The sequence below is a fragment of the Mobula birostris genome, chromosome 6 (assembly GCF_030028105.1).
Source record: "Mobula birostris isolate sMobBir1 chromosome 6, sMobBir1.hap1, whole genome shotgun sequence".
Classification (NCBI taxonomy): Eukaryota; Metazoa; Chordata; class Chondrichthyes; order Myliobatiformes; family Myliobatidae; genus Mobula; species Mobula birostris.
In genome coordinates this window covers 40,984,955-41,006,045 of record NC_092375.1, presented here as the reverse complement: position 1 = coordinate 41,006,045, position 21,091 = coordinate 40,984,955, and the positions used below count along the sequence as shown (strand labels likewise).

Here is a 21,091-nt window from a genome sequence, read left to right as displayed (position 1 = left end):
TGCTCCAACTGTTATATACCTGTCATTATAATATGTATTTGAATACAATACTCTTTCTTGGTAAGCAGCATATTCCCTTACTTAAACACAGTCTCAAAGTTATTGAATACAAGCCTAAAGGTTCTTGCAGTGGCTTTAAAAAACTATTTCCACAAAAAGACTTCACCATAGTACCACTGATACAAATTTTGGGAGAAGTCTGAGACCTGTATTCCACCCATTCAGGTCTCTGAAGCTACAAATCATTCAATCTCTCAAACTGTGTAGTTCGTATTCATCACTTGAACCATTCTTTTTATCAATGATTGCAGTAGCAAATTGTATGTATAAATAAACAAGGTTCTAAAACTAGCAAAGCGTTGGTACTATTGGACATTTCTTATTCTCTAATTTCTGAGAAAAAGGCAATCATACTGCAACTAAACAGAAAAAATTGACTAAAACCATTTAATCTGAAATAAAAACTGAAGAGAACTAATCTGTGTGGATTTTACCAGAGGACCTGGAAATTAGGTCACTGGCAATTTCACATAGCCAGCGTCTCTGCCCACCACTAGCAGGATCATTGATGTTGACTCAAAGGATTAATTGTTTCTGTCTTTGCAGATTTTATGCGATCTGCTGAGCTCATCCAGCAATTATTGCTTTTATTTCAGATTTGCCACATCTGCAAAGAGCTTTACCAATGTTCTTTGATTTTCAAAAACAACAGTGTTAAAGTTGTGATCAAGGTATGGAGTGTCAGGAACATACATGAATTTGGTTCTGAGCCGCAGCATGTTTTTGGCAGATTGTGTGCCCCAGTAATATTTGGCTGTACTTCCAATTAGTACAGCAGTCCTTGTTTACTCTCCTCCAAAACTTCAGTATCACTAGGAGTAGGAGACTAAAACTAAGCACCATGTTCCAAGTGAAATCTATCCAAGGTCATGAACAAGTGCAAAAAAGAAACTGATTTTGAATGCCTCCCAATAACCTATTCACTCTAGTCTTTTCTTATGTACCTTTAAAATGGATGCACTCTAAAATATCCATATCTTTTCTTTCTTTCCTTTGTTCATCTTAATTTTTTCCCTGAAGGATGTAGCATTATCAATAGCCCAAATACTTTCAAACAACTTAGTTTCAGAATCTACCTAATATCTGGATCAGTATTGAAAATAGTCAGTTAATTCTTCCTATAAAGATCTCTTGGTTTCTTATGACAATCCTTTTGCAAGACCATGGAGTATTGTTTCGTCTCCCTTTGTGATGTTGGACTCCTTTCAGAGATATACATACAAAGTTAATGAGTTAATGCATATTCCTTAGCTGATGGGAAGATTCTTTGAACTTCTGTAACTTCTACTTATTTTTTCTGCTTCCAACTCCTTTGTCTTAATAGGAGCTTTTTCTCATATACTGCCTTTTGATTTGTTTCATTTACCATTGTGATTAACCCCATAGACACTTTTATTGTAATGATTTCCTTATTTGGGGATAATACTTAGAACTGACATTAAATGGGTTAATTCATAATCACAAGAAAAGGTTAATTCAGCCTCTTAGCAGCAGTGTTATTTATTATGCTAGGTGTTTTTCCATCAGTTAGTCAAGCTGAAAAAAGATCAATCTTAAGAGTTATTTTGATAAAACATGAGTATGCTTTTACATTTTGCATAAATCACAAAAGAAAGGCACATCAAAATAAAGGTTGTTTGCATATTCATTTATTCTTGACTAAGATGGATGTTTTTTAACTCCAGTTAGAAATTTAGTGCAGCTAACTCAGATTCCTTGTGGTAGGGCGATTTTGAAATATCTTTTTTTGTGTTAATCATTCCATTTTCACAGGTTCAGAATAGTTAATATTCCAGACCAAAGCCATTATTGGGCATTTTTAGAGGACCTTCCCAGCATTAATCAGTCTATTGGATAAGTGACTGTTCTGAGAAAATCTTGGTTTTATGTTTAATTTTTGAAGACCTATAACATGTTGCATTTGATTTGCACATGTGAGGTAATAGATGTGAACAGGGCAATATTCCCTTTCTGTATTGCTAAATAAATACATTAAAATGCAAATGTTGGAAGGTCCAAATCCTGAATGTTCCAAAATTACAATTACTGGTTGCGTTTATTGATAATGATCTTATTGTTTTGCATAGTGTTAATTTTATTAGTGTTATTTGTTAAATCTATTGTTTTATATTGAAAATAGTCAACACTCTTTGGTGGACATAGATACGGTTAAGACTGCAGCTTAACAAGAGTTTATTCTTTATGCTGAGACAGTCCAGATGGAAAGATGCAGGTTTCTCAGCAGTCTGGGTTGCATATCTTGTGGTTGGTGCCATCTGTTATCCGTCCTTCTCACTTTTTTATGCACATGAGAGGTGCTGATACTTTCAGTCCTGCAGAGAGCAGCATCAGAGGGAGCTCCACTGTGTGCCGTGTCTTCACTTGGCAATTCCTGGCTTTGTCCTAAAATAAACTAAAAGACAGATGGCAAAGTGAATAATTTACATCCTGATAGAGTAATATGGCCTGTTAACTGCTGGTCTTAAATAGAAATGGTGATTTTTTTATTCTAAGAGCTTCAAATGTTGAAAGGAATTTTTCTGACATAATTGAAAGACCTTTTCAGTTTTCATATAATATGCATTGTTGTGGCTTCTATTGTAATTTTATTCCATTTTGTTTCATTCTACAGTATTTTTTCTTTGTAATTTCCAGTAGTTTGTTAAAGAATTTATGGAATTTCAAAATTAGTTCTCAGTTTGTTTTGACTCAGAAGATATTGTCAACACCCAAGCAGTATCATAACAATATAATTTGTAATATGTTTCTGTAAGTGCAATGTTTCCCTAAGGAAGAATGATGAAGCTACAAAACATCTAGGAATGCTTTGACCAGATCTTAACAAATTTGTAAAGCCAAGATTAGGTCTCTTAAATTCCTTATCTTGGGACTGCTTTAGGTGGAAGTCCCATGTATTTTGAAGGTATTTTCATATCCACTGTATTTCTGTCAATTAGTCAGTGATGTTGGGATTCCTAACCCTCATATTAGATAGAAGTCAGTAGGAAAGAACAATTAGGCTCCAGAACATTGTTACTCATGGGAAAAGTAGTAGTGATAAGCACAGTTTAGAAGGGATATGGCAGCACACGAATTGTGTTACTGTCATGGCTTCAGAATGCAGGCATATGTTCTCACCAGAGCATCTGGGGGATTTATATTCTGGTGACTAAATAAATGTGGAATAAAAGGCTAATACCGGTAGTGATGACCATGAAGTGGCTAAATTGTTGTAAAATCCACCCAAATACTTGTCAACACTTTTTAAGCTCGATAGGCCCATTATTTAAATAAAGGTCAGGTAGAGATGTGCACCAAGTGATATAAACAGACATAGAGCTCTGAAATGGCCACGAAGCCTTTGATGTTGGAATGTGAGCATCAACCAAGGTTCCCATGCACATGGCGCCTTGAATGAGAGTAATGTCAGCCACAGTTGTTTTCCTGCTGACAAGTTTAGCTACGTTTTCTGCCAAGGCTAACAGTTGAAGGTTGACACATGGATGTACTCATGTTTGTGTCATCATACCCCGACGTGAGAGCTGGGACACATAAATGAACACACAGTAGAGTCAAGTATTGAAAAGGCAAAGTGTGTGTTTAAATCCCATGCTTATAGTGTAAACCCAAACACAATATAAATGGGTAAAAGAGCAAATTAAATGATTCAAGCTTTTATTTAATCTATGACATGTCATATTCTTGTCACCTATGATTTACTAAATGTGATCAACATCTTTCCCCCCTCCATCTCCAACATCTGCTGAACCCTGTGAAATAATTATAATCATTTTTATTTTCAAATTTTAGATTTCATTAACTATATTGCAAATTGAGCAAATGTTTTCTTGTGCAAAAATGAAGGCAATATGGGGGTGCTGTTGATTTTAAATAGCCTTTGTATTTAATGTTACCCTAATTTCCAATTTATGACTTGTGACTTGCTCTATGTTTGAACAGCTAGCTGTATGCTCTTGCAATAATGTGTATTTTGTACTTTAGATTCTACTTGTGATTATTTGGACAAAATAGCAAAAAAAACTGTATGAAGATAGTCCAAAAGAAATCTAAAGCCTTCACTTCCGCACCTTTTCTCCAGCCTGACATTCAGTTGTTCTATTCGCCGACTTGCTCCTCTTTCTGTTCTTGGTTTTGTTTAGGATGTAACATCAGGTATTATTTTGGGATTATACTCTTTGAGGTTCTGCAGTTTTGACCTCTTTCTGAACTCCCTTTAAGATCTCTTCACTCCTACCTATATCAGTGGTACCAAAGCCATTGTGATGATACAGAAACTGTTGGTCTAGACAAGTGGTTAGTTCTGAAGTGCGGTTTTTTTTGTTGTTGGACGTTGTCTGCTCTCAATAGTAGCCTACTAAATTTATAAGGGGCTTGATGATATCAATAAGAAATTGCTGTTTCACCAGGCGAGAACTGGAGCTGACAGCCTCAGAATAACTAGATGGCCATTCAGGAATGGGATGAGAAGAAATTTCTTCATCCTTTGGAATTTCTACCCAAGTGGGCTGTGGAGGATCAGTTAATGTCTCTTGATATCATCTGGATTGAATCAAATTGGCTGAAGACTAGCATTGTTGATGGTGAGAATCTCAGGAGGAAGCAAAGATGGATTCTCCACTCAGTATTTCTGTAGCTGGCATTGCTTAAACACGTGCCTGTGAGCAGCAGTTAGCAAGATGAATTCTAAGGTATCGGAAAAGCCTGAAAGAGCTCGTAAGGGTGTTACACTTAGCGTAAAACTAGACATAATTAAGTGTTTCGATCATGGTGAACGAAGTAAGGACAAAGTGAGTTTGGCTTGTGGAAGTTGACAAAGATGATGTTGAAAAGGTTTTGGCATCCCATGACCAAAAACTGATAGATGAAGAGCTGATGCAATTGGAAGAGGAAAGGATAACAATCGAAACCGAATGTAGTAGCGAACGGACCGAAAGTGAAGTCATCCAGGAACTGAACATGAAGCAACTGCGTGAGATTTTCGCTGCAATGATAAAGTATGACTTTAATTTTGAAAGGTTACGTCGGTTTAGGGCATATTTGCAAGATGGTTTGAGTGCTTACAAAGAACTGTATGATAGAAAAATGCGCGGGACTAAGCAGTCAAGCAAGCCTTCCACATCAGCCACAGCAGACGACAAACCTCGACCTTCAACATCGAGGCAGGCAGACATAGAAGAAGATGATCTGCCTGCCCTAATGGAAAGAGACGACGGTGAGATGACACCCCAGTGTCCCACCACCCCAACCCCTGGGCCTCGGACCGATACATTGCCACGGAGAATGCCGCGGTAGCCAGGATGCACCCAGCTCATCTTTAAGAAAAAAGCCAAAATAAACAAGCTAATTAATTAAGTGCCGCCCAGCACATAAATGTCAGCCCAGATCAGAGGCAACACAATCGGCAATCGCCTCTGATGTGGGCCGACATTTATGTGCCGGGAGGCACCTAATTAATTAGCTTGTTTATTTCTGCTTTTTTTCTTAAAGATGTGCTGGGTGCGTCCCGGCTACCGCTGTACCTCTGCATTCTTCGTGGATCAATATCGGTCACTACCCGGAGGTTGGGGACCACTGCACTACCCCAACCTCCAATGACTCAGCCTAACACACCATCAACAGTGTGCTCGGCGCTGTCTTCCCAATTCCGGTAAGTGATACTACACTGTACATACGTTATTTCTACTTTATATAGGCTGTGTATTTTTATGCGTTATTTGGTAGGACTTGGCAGCTTCATAGCTTAAAGGTTACCAGAGAGAGTGTTTCTGCCAAGAGCGCTTGCGTGAGATTTTTGCTAACGAGAACAGTGCGGCAATGATTGTAGAGAAGTATTTCTACTTTATATAGGCTGTGTATTTATCATATCATTCCTGCTTTTACTACGTTACTGTTATTTTAGGTTTTATGTGTTATTTGGCATGATTTGGTAGGTTATTTTTGGGTCTGCGAACGCTCACAAAATTTTCCCATATAAATAAATGGTAATTGCTTCTTCGCTTTACAACATTCCGGCTTACGAACCGTTTCATAGGAACACTCTACCTTCGGACGGCGGGGGAAATCTGTATGTGAGTGCATAAGTGTGTATTGTGTGAGTTTGGAAATAACAAACGGGTATTTAGCACCAGGAATGTCTGCATAGGAACAATTATCTCCAGAGCAGTTCTAGAGATACCACTGAGTTCAAAATAATCAACTTCTTGGACAAAGTTCAAAGTAATATATTATCAAAGTCACCATACACAACCCTGAGATTCCTTTGCTTGCAAGCAATCACAGTCATAACAAAAATCGCAATAGAATCAATGAAAGACCATACCCAACAGGGACAACAACCAATGTGCAAAGAAAAACAACAAGCTGTGCAAGTACAAAAAGAAAGAGAGAAAAAAAATTATAAATAAGCAATAAACATTGAGAACATGAGGTGAAGGTACATTGAAAGTGAATCTAGTGAATCAAGCAAGAGAAAATCTACAGATGCTGGTAATCCATGCAACGCAACACAAAATGCTGGAGGAGCTCAGCAGGCCAGGCAGCATCTATGGAAAAGAGTGCAGACAATGTTTCAGGCCAAAATCCTTCATCAGGACTGGAATAAAAGATGAGAAGTCAGTGTAATAAAGTAGGGGGAAGGAAGGATCACAAAGTGATAGGTGCAACCAGGAGGGATGAAGTAAGGAGCTGGGGAGTTGATTGGTGAAAGAGATAAAGGGCTGGAAGAGGGGGAATCTGATAGGAGAGGACAGAAGGCCATGGAAAAAAAGAAAAGGTAATGCCCCCCCCACTTCACCATTCCCTTTTCCCATTTCCCTATCTCACCTTATCTCCTTACCTGCCTATCACCTCCCTCTGGTGTTCCCTCTTTTCTTTTTTTCCATGGCCTTCTGTCCTCTCCTGTCAGATTCCCCTGTATCTCTTTCACTAATCAACTTCCCAACTCTATACGTCATCCCTCTGTTTCACCCGTCACCTTGTGGTTCTTCCTCCCCTCTCCCAGTTTCTTACTCTGAGCCCTCAGCCTTTTCCCCTGTCCTAATGAAGGGTCTCGGCCCGAAAAATCAACTGTATTCTTTTCCATAGATGCTGCTGGCCTGCTGAGTTCCTCCAGCATTCTGTGTTGTGTCTCCTAGTTCAGTATGGATGAGTGAAGTTGTGTGAAGTTATTCACTCTGGTTCAAGAGCCTGATGTTGAGAGGTAATAACTGTTCTTGCTCTTGGTGCTGTGAGACCTGAGGTTCATGTACCTTCTTCCTGATGACAGCAGCAAAAAGAGAACATTTTTAATTTGAAAATATCTGGGAGCCTTGTTATTTTGTGAATTGATTAATGAGAAAACTACTAAGAACCTTTAGACACATCATAAAAATTGAAATAATTTCCATCAAATTTTAATTTTCCCAATAAAGCACCCACATCCTACAAGAAATTATCCAATTTGCTAAGATTTGTTATTGGTTTAATTTTGCATAATGCTATGTACCATATATTAAAAATTATTATGAAATGAATGCAATTGTTGTGGAATAAATATAAGTTAAATAAAAAAGCTGTAGACTAATGAAAAAGAGAATTAAACAAACAAAAGAGCAGTGAATCTGGAAAGGAAACAAGAAGTTTAAAAAATAAAGCTATGATAATTTGCATTGAAACAGTATCTTATTGCCAATCCCAAGGCTGCATTCATAGTGTCGCTATGTTCAACCAGCCTTTCCAGATTTACTCTTGTTTTCCAGGCAATTTCAATTTGGAATCCACTGTTTTCTATTGTTCTTAGTGTCACAATTCAAAATAAATCATCGAGTATATCAGCCAATAATTTATTGATTCAAGGCATTCTTACTGGGGGAGATTTTAACAGAAAATCCATTTTGTCCTTGCAGGAACATTCCGGTGCACTTTCTGTCAAACTGAGGTTGAGGAAGATGAATCTGCGTTACCAAAGAAAGATGCCCGAACACTTTTGGCAAGATTCAATGAACAGATTGAACCAATCTATGCCCTATTGCGAGAAACTGAAGATGTTAACCTGGCCTATGAAATCCTCGAGCCAGAACCAACAGAAATTCCATCACTTAGAGCAAGGTTAGTTTGCATTCTAAATATCTTTTTTGTTCTACCAAGCGTAAAAGATACAAAAAGCTTGGCTGTGTTTTGGGTCTTCTGAGGTGTGAAAGATGAACGGCTGGCATATTTTCCTTTGCTTTTCAAGGATGCACTTCTTCAGAAAGGAACTTGCTATAACAAGCAGTTCAAGTATTAAGCCCGAATCTGATGTCTGACACAGTGCATGAAAATCTTAGCATAAGAATAAGGGTAAAATGTACTTTAGCACAATTAGTTTTATATGCAAATATTTCTCATGTCTTCTTTATTTTGTATCTTCCTGCTTTGATACTTTTTAAAGTACGTAACTTTTATTTGGATGTTTTCATCATCATCATTATAGTTGGTGAAAATTTATTTTCTGAAGACTTTATAGTTTTTATGCCTACAGTTGGCGCCATGGCAACGTAGCGGTTAGCACAATGCTATTACAGCTCAGGGCATCAGAGATTGGAGTTCATTTCCAGTGCCCTCTGTAAGAACTCTGTACGTCCTTCCTGTGAGCGCGTGGGTTTCGTCCAGGTGTTCCGGTTTCCCCCCCACAGTCCAAAGGTGTACCAGTTAATAGGTTAATTGGTCATTGTAAATTGTACTGTGGTCAGGCTGGGGTTAAATAGGTGGGTTGCTGCGCAGGGCGGCTGATTGGACTGGAAGGGCCTGTTCAGTGCTATATCTCTAAGTAGCAGTAAGTAAATAGAAGTTATTAAAAAATCTTCTCCTAATTACTTTCACAGTGTGTCATTATATAAATAGGGTGCCTTGCTGTAATTGCTTCCTTGAAGCCATATAGGGGTGACCCCTGTATTTCAGGTGGGTTGAGTTCCTAGAAAACTAATAGCATTGTGATCTTCTGTAATGTGAGTGCATCACGAAACTTGAGTTTAAAGAGTGGATTTTGTGTTGATTTATTTGCTTTCTTTTCATGTAGTTCCTTGAGAGCAAATGTCCATACCTCACACCTTGGGTAGTGATTTGAGAAATTTGCAAGGGCAAACTTCTGTTCCCTGAAATTGCTGTAATGGTGGGGTGAGATGGTGGGGGTGGAGTGGTTGTAGTCTGTATTACAAATGAAGAAATATGGGGATTGTGTGAAATCAAATTTCAATAGTGACTGAAGAAGTACATGGCCTACAAACAATTAACTCATAACTGGGCCATTTGTCAAGAAGATGACATAGTTTACAAAATTAACAGATTTTATGAGGCAAACCAATTCCCCAAGTGGTACACTGTGGCATATTTGTTAAGATTCTCCTCCTGAGATATTTTATATTCTAAGTTTTTTTTTCTGGGCTCATCAGACTTTTAATCTTTTGGTTCGAAATGTTATGTGTAGGTTTCAGTACTAACTTTTTGATGTCAACTGTAGTACTTAGTAATGGAGGGAATTGTTAATTTTCATTTTATGACTGAATAGTGAAAATGGATAAAATTAGAAATATCTAAGGATAAAGTGTGAGTTTTCCAACAGAACTTAATAAAAGTGGAAAAAATTGGAGTCCTCTGAGGGTGCAGGAAAGGTTTACCAGGATGCTGCCTGGATTAGAGGGCATGTCCTAGAATAAATGATTGGATAAGCTTGGGTTATTTTCTCAGGAATGTTGGAGGCTGAAGAAAGACCTGATAGAAATTTATAAGATTCTGTGAAAACTAGACAGCAGCAGGTATCTTTTTCCTGTGGTCTAATACTATAGGGCATGCAGTAAAGATGAGAGGGGATAAGTTCAGATGAAGTATGTGGAACAAGGTTTTTAAACAGAGTGATGGTTGCCTGGAATGCATTTCCACAGGTGGTTGTGGAGGCAAATGGATAGAGATGTTCAAGTGGTTCTTAAATAGACACATGAATATGCAAAGAATGCAAGTAAATGAACATTGTGTGGCAGATATAATTAATTTAATTAAACATTCTATTACTAGTTTATTTAGTTTAGCACACCTTTGTGGGCTGAAGGACCTGTTCCTGTGCTATACTGTTCTTTATTCTCTAATTTTTGACTTAAGCTCAATTTCTTCAATTGATACAAACTATAACACAGCAATAAAATATTTTAATTTTTTGCTTTTTCATTCCCATTTTGTGGTGCTAAACCCAATATTATTACATTTTATTTAATGTTGTTGTTTAATATTGTTTCTAATAGTCAACGAGCTCCTGGTGCTGGCAGTGGAAATATGAATTCTCAGAAAGAACTTTGGGCTAATAGAGGACCCACATATGAGGATCTTTACACTCAAAAAGTCATCATCAATATGGAAGAACATGATGTTCAGCACAAAGCTGCTTCTGATGGGAAGCCAGTTAAGGAGAGACCAATCTGGCTGAGAGAGAGCACTGTCAGAGGAGCATTTGCTGACTCAGAGGAACTCCAAGAAGGTGAGATACCGACTTTCTCCCCTTCTGGTGTTTTATCTGTAAATGTATCAAAGTGCATGCTGGCTCTGCTTCAGTATAAAAGTCTATTTGTTCATTTTAGCAATAACCTATACAGTGTAGTCCCTATTGTGAACATTTTACAAGTTTTTGCACTGTATTTTTGAGGTGTTTTTTGAAAAATAAATACAAATTAAATAAAGCTATGATTCTTCAGCTCTCTGTGCAATAGGGATCAAATTGGTTTGCTGATAAATATAACAATTTAAATGATAAAAGAAATGTAAAGAACATGATGTATGTCTTTAATTGTAATATTCCATCCCTGAGCATCAGCCATAATTCGGTATTGGCAGTCAGAAGGACATGAGTTTGCATCTTTTTCAATGCCTTAAGACAACATAAATTGTCTGAGGATGAGCTTTACTATTAGAAGCATTGTCTTTTTAAATAAAATATTAAATTGAGGATCTACCTGCAAATTGCCAAGACAGAAAAGATCCCATGGTGATATTTTGAAGAGATGGAATGTTGTGCCAGATTTCTGTCCAATATTTATCTCTCAAATAGCATAACTAAAATGATTAACAGGATGTTATTGTATTCCTATTTGTGGGTGCATACTATACTTGCCATTTCAAGAACCTGCATTAAAATTAGTAAGTTGGTTTATTATTATTATTACATGTGCCAAACTGTGAAGAACTGTTTTTCATTCATACAGTTCATATCATCACATAAGCACATTGAGGTACTACAAGGGGAAATCAATAACAGAATGCAGAATACATACAAAGTGCAGTGCGGGCTGACAGTAAGGTGAAAGGCCATAACGAGGTAGATGGTGAGGTCAAGAGTCTACCTTATTGTACTGCAGGACTATTCAATAGTCTCGTAACAGTAGGGTAGAAGCTGTTGACCTGGTGATATGTGCTTTCTAGCTTTTGTATCTTTTGTACAGTGGGGGGGGGCAGAGAAGAGAGAATACTTGGGTGGATAGAGATTTTGATTATGTTGGCTGCTTTAAGGCTGAAGAAGTGTAGACAAAGTCCATGAAGGGGAGGCTGGTTTTTGCAAATGTGCTGAGCTGTGTCCACAACTCTGCAGTTACTTTACTTTTGATCATGGGCAGAGCATCTGCCATACTACTTAATGCCCCCAGTGATTAGTCTCCCAAGATATTTGAAATGTGACACCAAACTCCCAATTTGGAGAAGCTTCCACAAATAGGTTCCCACCAAGAGCAGCCTGGTAATGACCAAATAAGTTAGTCCATTGTGTTGGAAGAAGAGGAGTATTGCCCAGGACACTGGCAGAACTCCAGTGATCTGCGTGAGAATAAAAGTCTTATAACTTCAATTTAGCATTTTATCTAAAAAACACTGGCATGTGCCTTGTTAATGCAGTAGAGTGATTGCTCATACTTTTGTGTTTTGACTTCCTTTCATGGAACTTGAACTCCATTTTGGCTTCTGAGGTAGAATTGTCAATTACTGAGCATAAGTGCATGAGTTTCAATAGCTGATATACTCCCAACTGCTTTAATACATTCTTTATCCAATTTTTCCTCTAGGTAATTTATCCACAGAGGTAGGCTGGTTGGAAGCTATCAATGGTTCGCCTCATCCACAGCTGTGAATTAATTAAGCTGATCAATATTGGCTTGGGTCACTGAGTTCTAAATTTCAAATCCGTTCCCTAATTGAACTTGAGCTCAAAAATTCCTTCAGTTATGGACAATTGCCTGCTGTATTCTTATTTCAGGGACATTCTATTCACATATTTTTTTCTACATATTAAGAGAGCATGATTAATTTACAGCTACTTATAAAGTTATGATAAAGTAAGTGTGTGCGTGGTCTGAAGGTAGATAAAATTAGAGTCATGCAGCACAGAAATAGACCCTTTAGCCTATTGAATCCATTAGACTTTGATTTAACCTTTTTTAGCCAAGAAACTGGTGTAAAGCATTGCAGCATGAAATCCTGCAGATGCTGGGAATCTGGAGCAACACACACAAAATGCTGGAAGAACTCAGCAGGTCAGGCACCATCTAAGGAAATTAATAAACAGTCCTGGTGAAGGATCTCGGCCCAAAGAGTTGACTGTTTATTCATTTCTAGACACTGCCTAGCCTGCTGAGTTCCTTTAGCATTTTTTGTGTTGCTCTGTAAAATATTGCAGTATTACTGAACTCCTTCTTGCATCCCATTATTAGTCTATATGATTTTTGAATTGAAGAAAGACAGAAGAAACAAACATTAAAATCTTAATCTTAATCTTGCATATGCCACGTTGGAGTCTTCAAAACTGATCAGAAATTGGGGAGAAAAGATACCAGACAAGCTCTGTTTCATTCTTTTGCTCCTTTTGCAGTCAAACCTTAGAAGTGGCTGCTAGAGTTCACTATTATTCAAACAAGTTTTTTTTTCTTTCTTTTTAACTTGCTATAATGTGCAGTCTGAAGAATGAATAGGAATTCATTTTCTGATGCCATAACCTAATTGCAGATTCTTTTTCTACCATGCTTATCACCTTCTGTTGGTGTATCTTCACCTCCAGTTGTCTGTCCTCCCTACCACCACTACCACCTCCAGTAATGCCATCTTTTCCTGCATGGACTTAACTTTAGTGATGCCACCTAGAGAAGGCCAACAAATTAATTTCCTCCCCACCTATCTTTGAATCAACAATATCATTCCAAACCTAAAGTAGTATCTAGACAGATTTCAGCTAAGAAGTGAAATTTAAAATAGCCTGATTTTACAAGATTATTTGAGAAAATATGAGAGGTTCCTGTTTAAATTACTCTCACACTTCTTCAGTCATAGTCATGGTCATACTTTATTGATCCCAGGGGGAAATTGGTTTTCGTTACAGTTACACCATAAATAATAAATAGTAATAGAACCATAAATAGTAATATGTAAATTATGAAATAAGTCCAGGACCAGCCTATCGGCACAAGGTGTCTGACCCTCCAAGGGAGGAGTTGTAAAGTTTGATGGCCACAGGCAGGAATGACTTCCTATGACGCTCTGTGCTGCATCTTGGAGGAATGAGTCTCTGGCTGAATGTACTCCTGTGCCCACCCAGTACATTATGTAGTGGATGGGAGACATTGGCCAAGATGGCATGCAACTTAGACAGCATCCTCTTTTCAGACACCGCCGTGAGAGAGTCCAGTTCCATCCCCACAACATCACTGGCCTTACGAATGAGTTTGTTGATTCTGTTGGTGTCTGCCACCCTCAGCCTGCTGCCCCAGCACACAGCAACAAACATGATAGCACTGGCCACCACAGACTCGTAGAACATCCTCAGCATCAAAAGCTCAAAAGCAAAAAGTTTGCTTTTAAACTAAAGCAAATACTTTAATGTTAATACTGTTTCCTATCTTTTCCATTGATTTTTATCACTGAGCTTGACATGGCAAATACTTTCTCTACAAGATGTTGGTGAGGCAGCAACTGGAGTATAATGCACAGTTTTGATCGCACTGTTATAGGAAAGACAACATTAAGCTGGAAAAAGCGCAAAGGAGATTTACAAGAATGTTGCCAGGATTCAATAAGGTGTGGTTGGGCAAGTTCACACATCATTCCTTGGAGCATATGAGAGTTGGGGGGTGGTGCCTTTTGGGGTGTATAAAATCATGAGGGGTATAGACAAAGGAAAAAAAGGAATCAAAACACAGGGAGCATGGGCTTAAAGTGAGAAATGAGTCATTTAAAAGGAACCTAGGGAGCAACTTCTTCATGCAGAGGGTGGTGCATGTATGGAAAGAGCTGCCAGAAGAAGTGGTTGAGGAAGACAGTTGGACTAGTACCTGGATAGGAAAGGCTTAGAAAGATATTGGGCAAATGTGAGCAAATAGGACTGGCTTAGATAGGCATGTTAGGTTGGCATGGACAAGTTGGGTTGTATTACTCTATAGTTCTACTGAGATGAGACAGAACACATAATTAATCCACATTCAGCTATGAAAGGTTTACTGACTTGAAGGGAACACATTTCTAATCACCTTGGAAGGGGCTAATCCAGACTGTCAAAGAAGAGAAAAAAACTCAGTGCCTGCTAATTGCTGTTCTATATGTACCGTTCCTGATCTTTTAAAACTTGTGCGGTTTTAGTCATTCCATTTGCATTCAGTCTGCTGCTTTAGGAATAAATAAACTACAGTATTTTTATTTTTGGGACTCCAATATGAATATTTTCTGCCTTCTGTCATCTTGTAGGTGATATGAATGCTGACTCATATGATCGTGATGGAAAAGGAAATCCAATTGAAGCAAATGAAGAGGTCATGCAAACATTGCTCATCCATGAAAAGAAAAGTACATCAGCAACAGTAGCTGCAGCTGCTACAATCCCAACTTCAAATGCCAGTGATTCAGAGAGTGAAACAAGTGAATCAGAGGATGAGTCACCCCGACCACAGGCTGCGGCAGCATCATTCCCAGTGGCAGCAGCTGAAGAGGATGAAGAGTTTGAGGATGAACCAACTGTTTTGGTAGCAGGACAGCCATATTCATATAGCCAGGTCAGCCAGTGTGAAGGGTTAGTGGCTCAGATGACAGCTGAAGAGAAAGAAGCATATATTGCCATGGGACAAAGAATATTCCAAGATATGTATGAATGACCTGTTCCAATGGAACAAACGTTTCTGAAATTCTTAAATATTTCCTGTGGTTTTATTAGTCAGTGTTTCCACAGTTTTAAATATATCTACCAAAGTGTTAAGAGACAGCATTCCTTTCTCAACAAAATTACAGGCTGTGTTTAAGAAGTATTTTGAAGACAAAAGTATTTTTAGAAGGCTAAAGTGCTGCAGTGCCCTATAACATTTATACTATTTATTTCATAGTTATTCCTTTTATTGCATAATTTTATCCCCAAGTGATTGTTAAATCCTTGTTTAACTAACCTATCTTTTTATCCTGTTGTTTGAAGGATATAATACAAGCTGATGGTGCTCATAAAAGTATTTTTGAAAAATTGGTCAATCTAATTGCCTCTGCAATTCAACAAAAATCCCTGCCTCTCAGGCGTACAAATCAGAAATGTTCCTGGTTAAATTCCTTGCCTGTGCTAGTTGACTTCAGATTAAACATTAGAATGGAGTTCTATTCCTAGTTTGGCTGGATGAAAATCAACTAAGATGGCTAAATTTCATCACTATTTGTTCATCCCTTCTGAAACAATCTACGCTAGATGAGTGGTGAGGATTAGGATTAGTTTGGAGTCCTTGATGCATGTATAGCCACGGGCAGTCAGTGTCTAGGCATGGAAGCTTGCATTACATACCATCTGATGTCTATCATCTGTGGAATTGTACCTTGATGGCAATCAGTGACAAGAAGAGCAAGAGAAAATTTTGACCTAAAACATTTTATCTAAAATTGAAAATATGTTAAGTTATAGAGCAGTGCAGTTTTACAGTAAGTTGGGCAAGTGCCAAATCAGAAGCAAAGTTTAAATATATGGTCTTTATATGTCATCTTAAGGTTAATTTGCATACAATAGCTGAATTGTTAAAATAGCTGAGTAAATCTTTATATATCAGTTCAGAACATTATGACAAAACTTTTTAATTGATTTAATACAATTGGGTTTCACAACTTTACTGTTAATCTACAATGAGCAATGCTGGAAATGCTCAGCAGTTCATTTTGGTTGTGGTTGAAAAACATAGTTAAGTTTATAGTTTAATGGTCTTCTATGAGAATCGAAATTGTAACCACAACCCGCACTCTTTTTGTAGATGCTGCTTGACCAGCCAATGATTTCCAGTATTTTTTACTTTTATGTAAGATTTTCAGTGTCCACCTGTGACATGATCTATCTTCAGAGTGGGTACTTGAGGATGGTAACTATCCTGTAATATAATTGACAGTTTAAACTAATCTGAAAGTGAAATCATAAGAAAAAAGTTTTTAGCCATTTTGCTGTCTGATCTTATTGTCTATTAAGTTTTAATTTCTAAGTGACCCACCTGGGGCCATGTTGCATAGCCGGTATTTTTCGTGTCTTGTAATCTGTGGTGTTCACAAAAGGGTATTAATGCCTTTACTGCATGTTCCTGGGAAGCTGATTTGATCACAATAAAAAGTTCTGTCACACCAGTACACCAGTACGGTAAACTGCCCCATGTATACATGAAAGATAATCTGCATTGAACTGTTAGTAATGTAACACAGAGTTTATTTTACAGTCATTGAGAACTAAATTGTTTTATTTCCTGTGCTGTTGAGTATTAGATCTGGAGTTCAATCTGCTCTCTGCAATTTAAGGCAATTCACCTGACGTTTCAGTTTCCTTGGAATTAAATAAATACTTATGTAATTTGTGTACTTAATACATTGTTGGCAAATTCAAAGTTTTTGAAAAAAAATTAACCATTCAGATTAGATTAGATTTCTGGTGTTAATGTCCATGGAATAAATTATTTCCTAGATTATTTTTTCAAATTCTTTCTCAAATGTATTAAAGTATCAAAGCTCATTCATTTGTAATACCTGACTGTCAGCAGGAAAGTAGTTCCAGCTGTTTGTCCACCTGGTTCAACCAAAACATTTAGGTAACTCATTAGCAGCATCCAGTGGCAAAAGTTAAGTGCTGCGGTAATATTCCTACTGATTATACAGGTTGAGTACCCCTTATCCGAACTTACAAAATCCAAAAGCCTCTGAAATCCAAGATGTTTTTCAGCACCGACATGACATCACAAATGGAAAATTTCACAAGGAGCTGGGAAGTTTTTCAGGTGATGTGCAGGTCTCCACACACCACAGACAGTTCTGAGAAGTGATCTCACATATGAACAGAAGTTAATGAAAAATATAAAAACACTGTACAAGGTGAAAAATGAAGATCTCAAGCATATATTGAAAGAGTGGACTCATCACTGTTGGAGCAAACATGTGCCGCTTAATGGTATGCTTATCAAGAAACAAAGTTCTATCTTGACAAACTGAAAATTGAAGGTAATTGTGAATAATACAATAGGCTGGTTGCAGAAATTTAAGAAAAGGCATGGCATTAAATTGTTAAAGTATTTGGTGATAAGGCATCTGCTGACCATGAGGCAGCAGAGAAATTCATTGATGAGTTTGCTAAGATCACCGCTGATTAAAATCTAAAACGCTGTACGGTTGCATCAGTACATATGTGTGATGAACAAGTATAAGACAAAGACTGCTTACCAGTAGCACATAAATTTAGAAATTATGGCGATCTCAAAATCTGAAATTCAAAACACTTCTAGCCCAGAGCATTTCAGATGGGACACTCAACCCGTAACTAGATTATGAATTTGTTAAATGTTGTCAAATAAGCAATGGCAAAACAAAAACAGATTACCAAGTTTATGAACACAAAATAATCTGCAGATGCTGGGGTCAAAGCAACACTCACAACACGCTGGAGGAACTCAGCAGGTTGGGCAGCATCCGTGGAAAAGATCGGTCGACGTTTCGGGCGGAACCTGACGAAGGGTTCCAGCCCGAAATGTCGACCGATCTTTTCCACGGATGCTGCCTGACCTGCTGAGTTCCTCCAGCGTGTTGTGAGCGTTGCTTTTACCAAGTTTATGCTCTTGCATAAAGTACATGGTAACTAATTGTAACAATTTGTATTGTGCAGTACCACCAAATGAACTAAATAGAAATATGCAATCATGAGGAAATCTGCAGATGCTGGAAATTCAAGCAACACACACAAAAGATGCTGGTGAATGCAGCATCTATAGGAAGAGGTACAGTCGACATTTCGGGCCGAGACCTCGACTATACCTCTAAATATAAATACCTCATTTTGAGATGGGGAAATACAATTTTATAACTTCCAGTGCAGAGCAATGAATATACCCTTTCAATCTTTTACCACCTATCCCCCAAGTACAGCATTACAGAACATAAAAATATATTTATGTTCAATAGCACAATTATGCACAATAGAGGCATAATTAACTTTTACGATGCATACATCGAATGGGACAGAAAAAATCAGGAGCCTTCAAATATCCTAACATTTTTCTTCAGCACGAGTAGAGTTGTTCCAATATACAAGTGGAAGAGAAGGAAAATAAAGATTTCAAGTTACATATATATTTGCTTAAATGCTCCCAAGTAGGAAAGATATCAAGGAAATCAATTGAGAAAAGAGTTTTGCAGAAAGAGACTACATCATAACGATTTTGTTGTGAAAATAAGATAATTTAAGTCTAATGGGCTTTTACAAATGTATGCAATTAAAATTAAAGTTTGCTTTTTAAGGAAAATATTCTTGGAAAATCAAAGCATCAAAAGCATATAATGATGTTATTTCCAATTGTTTTATTTGATATTTTGGAATAAAGGTTTTACAATATGTTAACGTTGTCATCAATTGTTTTAAATAAAATCTCATTTCACCTGTGATGCTGTTGTGAAATTTTAAGTGTCAAATAACAAGAGATTTGTCAAATGTTTCTATAAACATATATTAGGGAGAATTAAAAGAATGTATAGACAATCAGACAATGTAAAGGGAGAGAGTAAAGGATTTTCTTAGAACATTTGATAAAATTATTTAAGAAAGAGTCTGCCTCTCAGAAATGAGTGAACAGAAATCAAGGAAGTTTTCAAACAAATGCAAATGGGCCAGTTAAGTTCAGTCAAAAATTCCACTGATTAAACTCCTAAGGGGTTTAAAATTAACCAGAATTAAATGATTGTGGTTTAGGAACAGTGGAGATTAACAGTATAGGAATATTTCAAATTCATTATCAGCGAGCACTATGTAAACAGGCTGCAGGGTGCCAGATCAAACTTAAGTTCAGAAAGGACTGAGCAAAACAGCTGTCATCCAGTTGCATATCAGTGTGGAAAATTATCTACAATAATATGAGTCTGCACTTTTTTTTTGTATTCTCCATTCCTGCAATGTGGTTGTCATTGGAAGGCCAATGTTAATTGACTATTCCTGATGCTTCTTGAGAAGGTGGTGGTGGTGAGCCACTTGGGACCATTGATATCCCTTCTGGTGACATTACTACTGTGCTGTTGGATAGTGAGTTTGAGTATTTGGAAACAGCATTGATGGAGAATAGGCAATGTATTTCCAAGAGAAGATATTGTAAGACTAGAGATGATGATATTTTTGTTCACTTACTACTTGTCTTTGGTGGTAGCGATCACTGGATTGAGAGGTGCTATCAGAATAATCTTGTGAGTAACTGCAGTGCTTATTTCAGATGTTACCTATTGTAGACCAGGTGTTTAGGAGAATTTTATTGGTTCACATTTGCTAGGTTCATTCCATTCCTTTCTAATGCAGAGATTTTGGGGAAAAGTACTGAATGGCTTGCTGGGTTATTTCAGAGGCCTGTTCAGCATCAATTGCATTGCTGTAGTTCAACAGTCACATACAGATCCGACTGGATAAGGGAGGCAGCTTTCCTTAGCTGGAAAGCATCTTAATAAGGACTGCTGGCTGTAGCACTGTATTTAAAAAGATTATGGGACGTGGTAGGCTTTTGAATTTGCTAGATAGAAACAATACAAATGAGGTGGAATAATGCCAAAATTTGGAAGAAAGCAGAAGAATGAGGAAAGAGAGAAAAGGGACAAGCAAATTTTAGCATAGTGTACTCTTCATTTTTCCATACCAAAGCCTCTGATAATTGTGTACCTATGACTATACACTCATAGAAACCATAGAAAAACTACAGCACAGAAACAGGCCTTTTGGCCCTTCTTGGCTGTGCTGAACTATTTTCTGCCTGGTCCCACCGACCTGCACACGGACCATATCCCTCCATACACCTCCCATCCATGTATCTGTCCAACTTATTCTTAAATGTTAAAAAAGAACCCGCATTTACCACCTCATCTGGCAGCTCATTCCATACTCCCACAACTCTCTGTGTGAAGAAGCCCCCCTCCCCCCACCCTTAACCCATGTCCTCTGGTTTTTTTCTCCCCTTGTCTCAGTGGAAAAATCCTGCTTGCATTCACTCTATCTATACCCATCATAATTTTATATACTTGTATCAAATCTTCCCTCATTCTTCTACGCTCCAGGGAATAAAGTCCTAACCTATTCAACCTTTCTCTGTAACTGAGTTTCTCAAGTCCCGGCAACATCCTTGTAAACCTTCTCTGCACTCTTTCAACCTTATTTATATCCTTCCTGTAATTTAGTGACCAAAACTAAACACAATACTCCAGATTCAGCCTCACCAATGCCTTATACAACCTCATCATAACATTCCAGCTCTTATACTCAATACTTTGATTAATAAAGGCCAATGTACCAAAAGCTCTCTTTACGACCCTATCTACCTGTGATGCCACTTTTAGGGAATTTTGTATCTGTATTCCCAGATCCCTCTGTTCTACTGCACTCCTCAGTGCCTTACCATTAACCCTGTATGTTCTACCTTGGTTTGTCCTTTCAACATGCAATACCTCACTTGATAACTCAATAACTCAATTGATAATTAATATATTAGTGGCTGTATAGTGTGTGGAGCTTGTCCTTAGCATG

At 37.7% G+C, this 21,091-nt stretch overlaps 1 protein-coding gene across 3 annotated transcripts in view; it reads left to right on the top strand.

Annotated features, from left to right (window-relative positions):
• gtf2e1 (general transcription factor IIE, polypeptide 1, alpha) overlaps positions 1–17,984 on the top strand; it is a 56,875-nt gene extending 38,891 nt beyond the window's left edge. For all 3 annotated transcript variants that reach the window (XM_072260301.1, XM_072260302.1, XM_072260303.1), the window contains exons 3-5: positions 7,965–8,166; positions 10,332–10,564; positions 14,800–17,984. In XM_072260301.1, the coding sequence (XP_072116402.1) occupies positions 7,965–8,166; positions 10,332–10,564; positions 14,800–15,203 (839 nt within the window). In that variant the 3' untranslated portion in view covers positions 15,204–17,984. The remainder of the gene's footprint in view (positions 1–7,964; positions 8,167–10,331; positions 10,565–14,799) is intronic.
• The last annotated feature ends 3,107 nt before the right edge of the window (positions 17,985–21,091 follow it).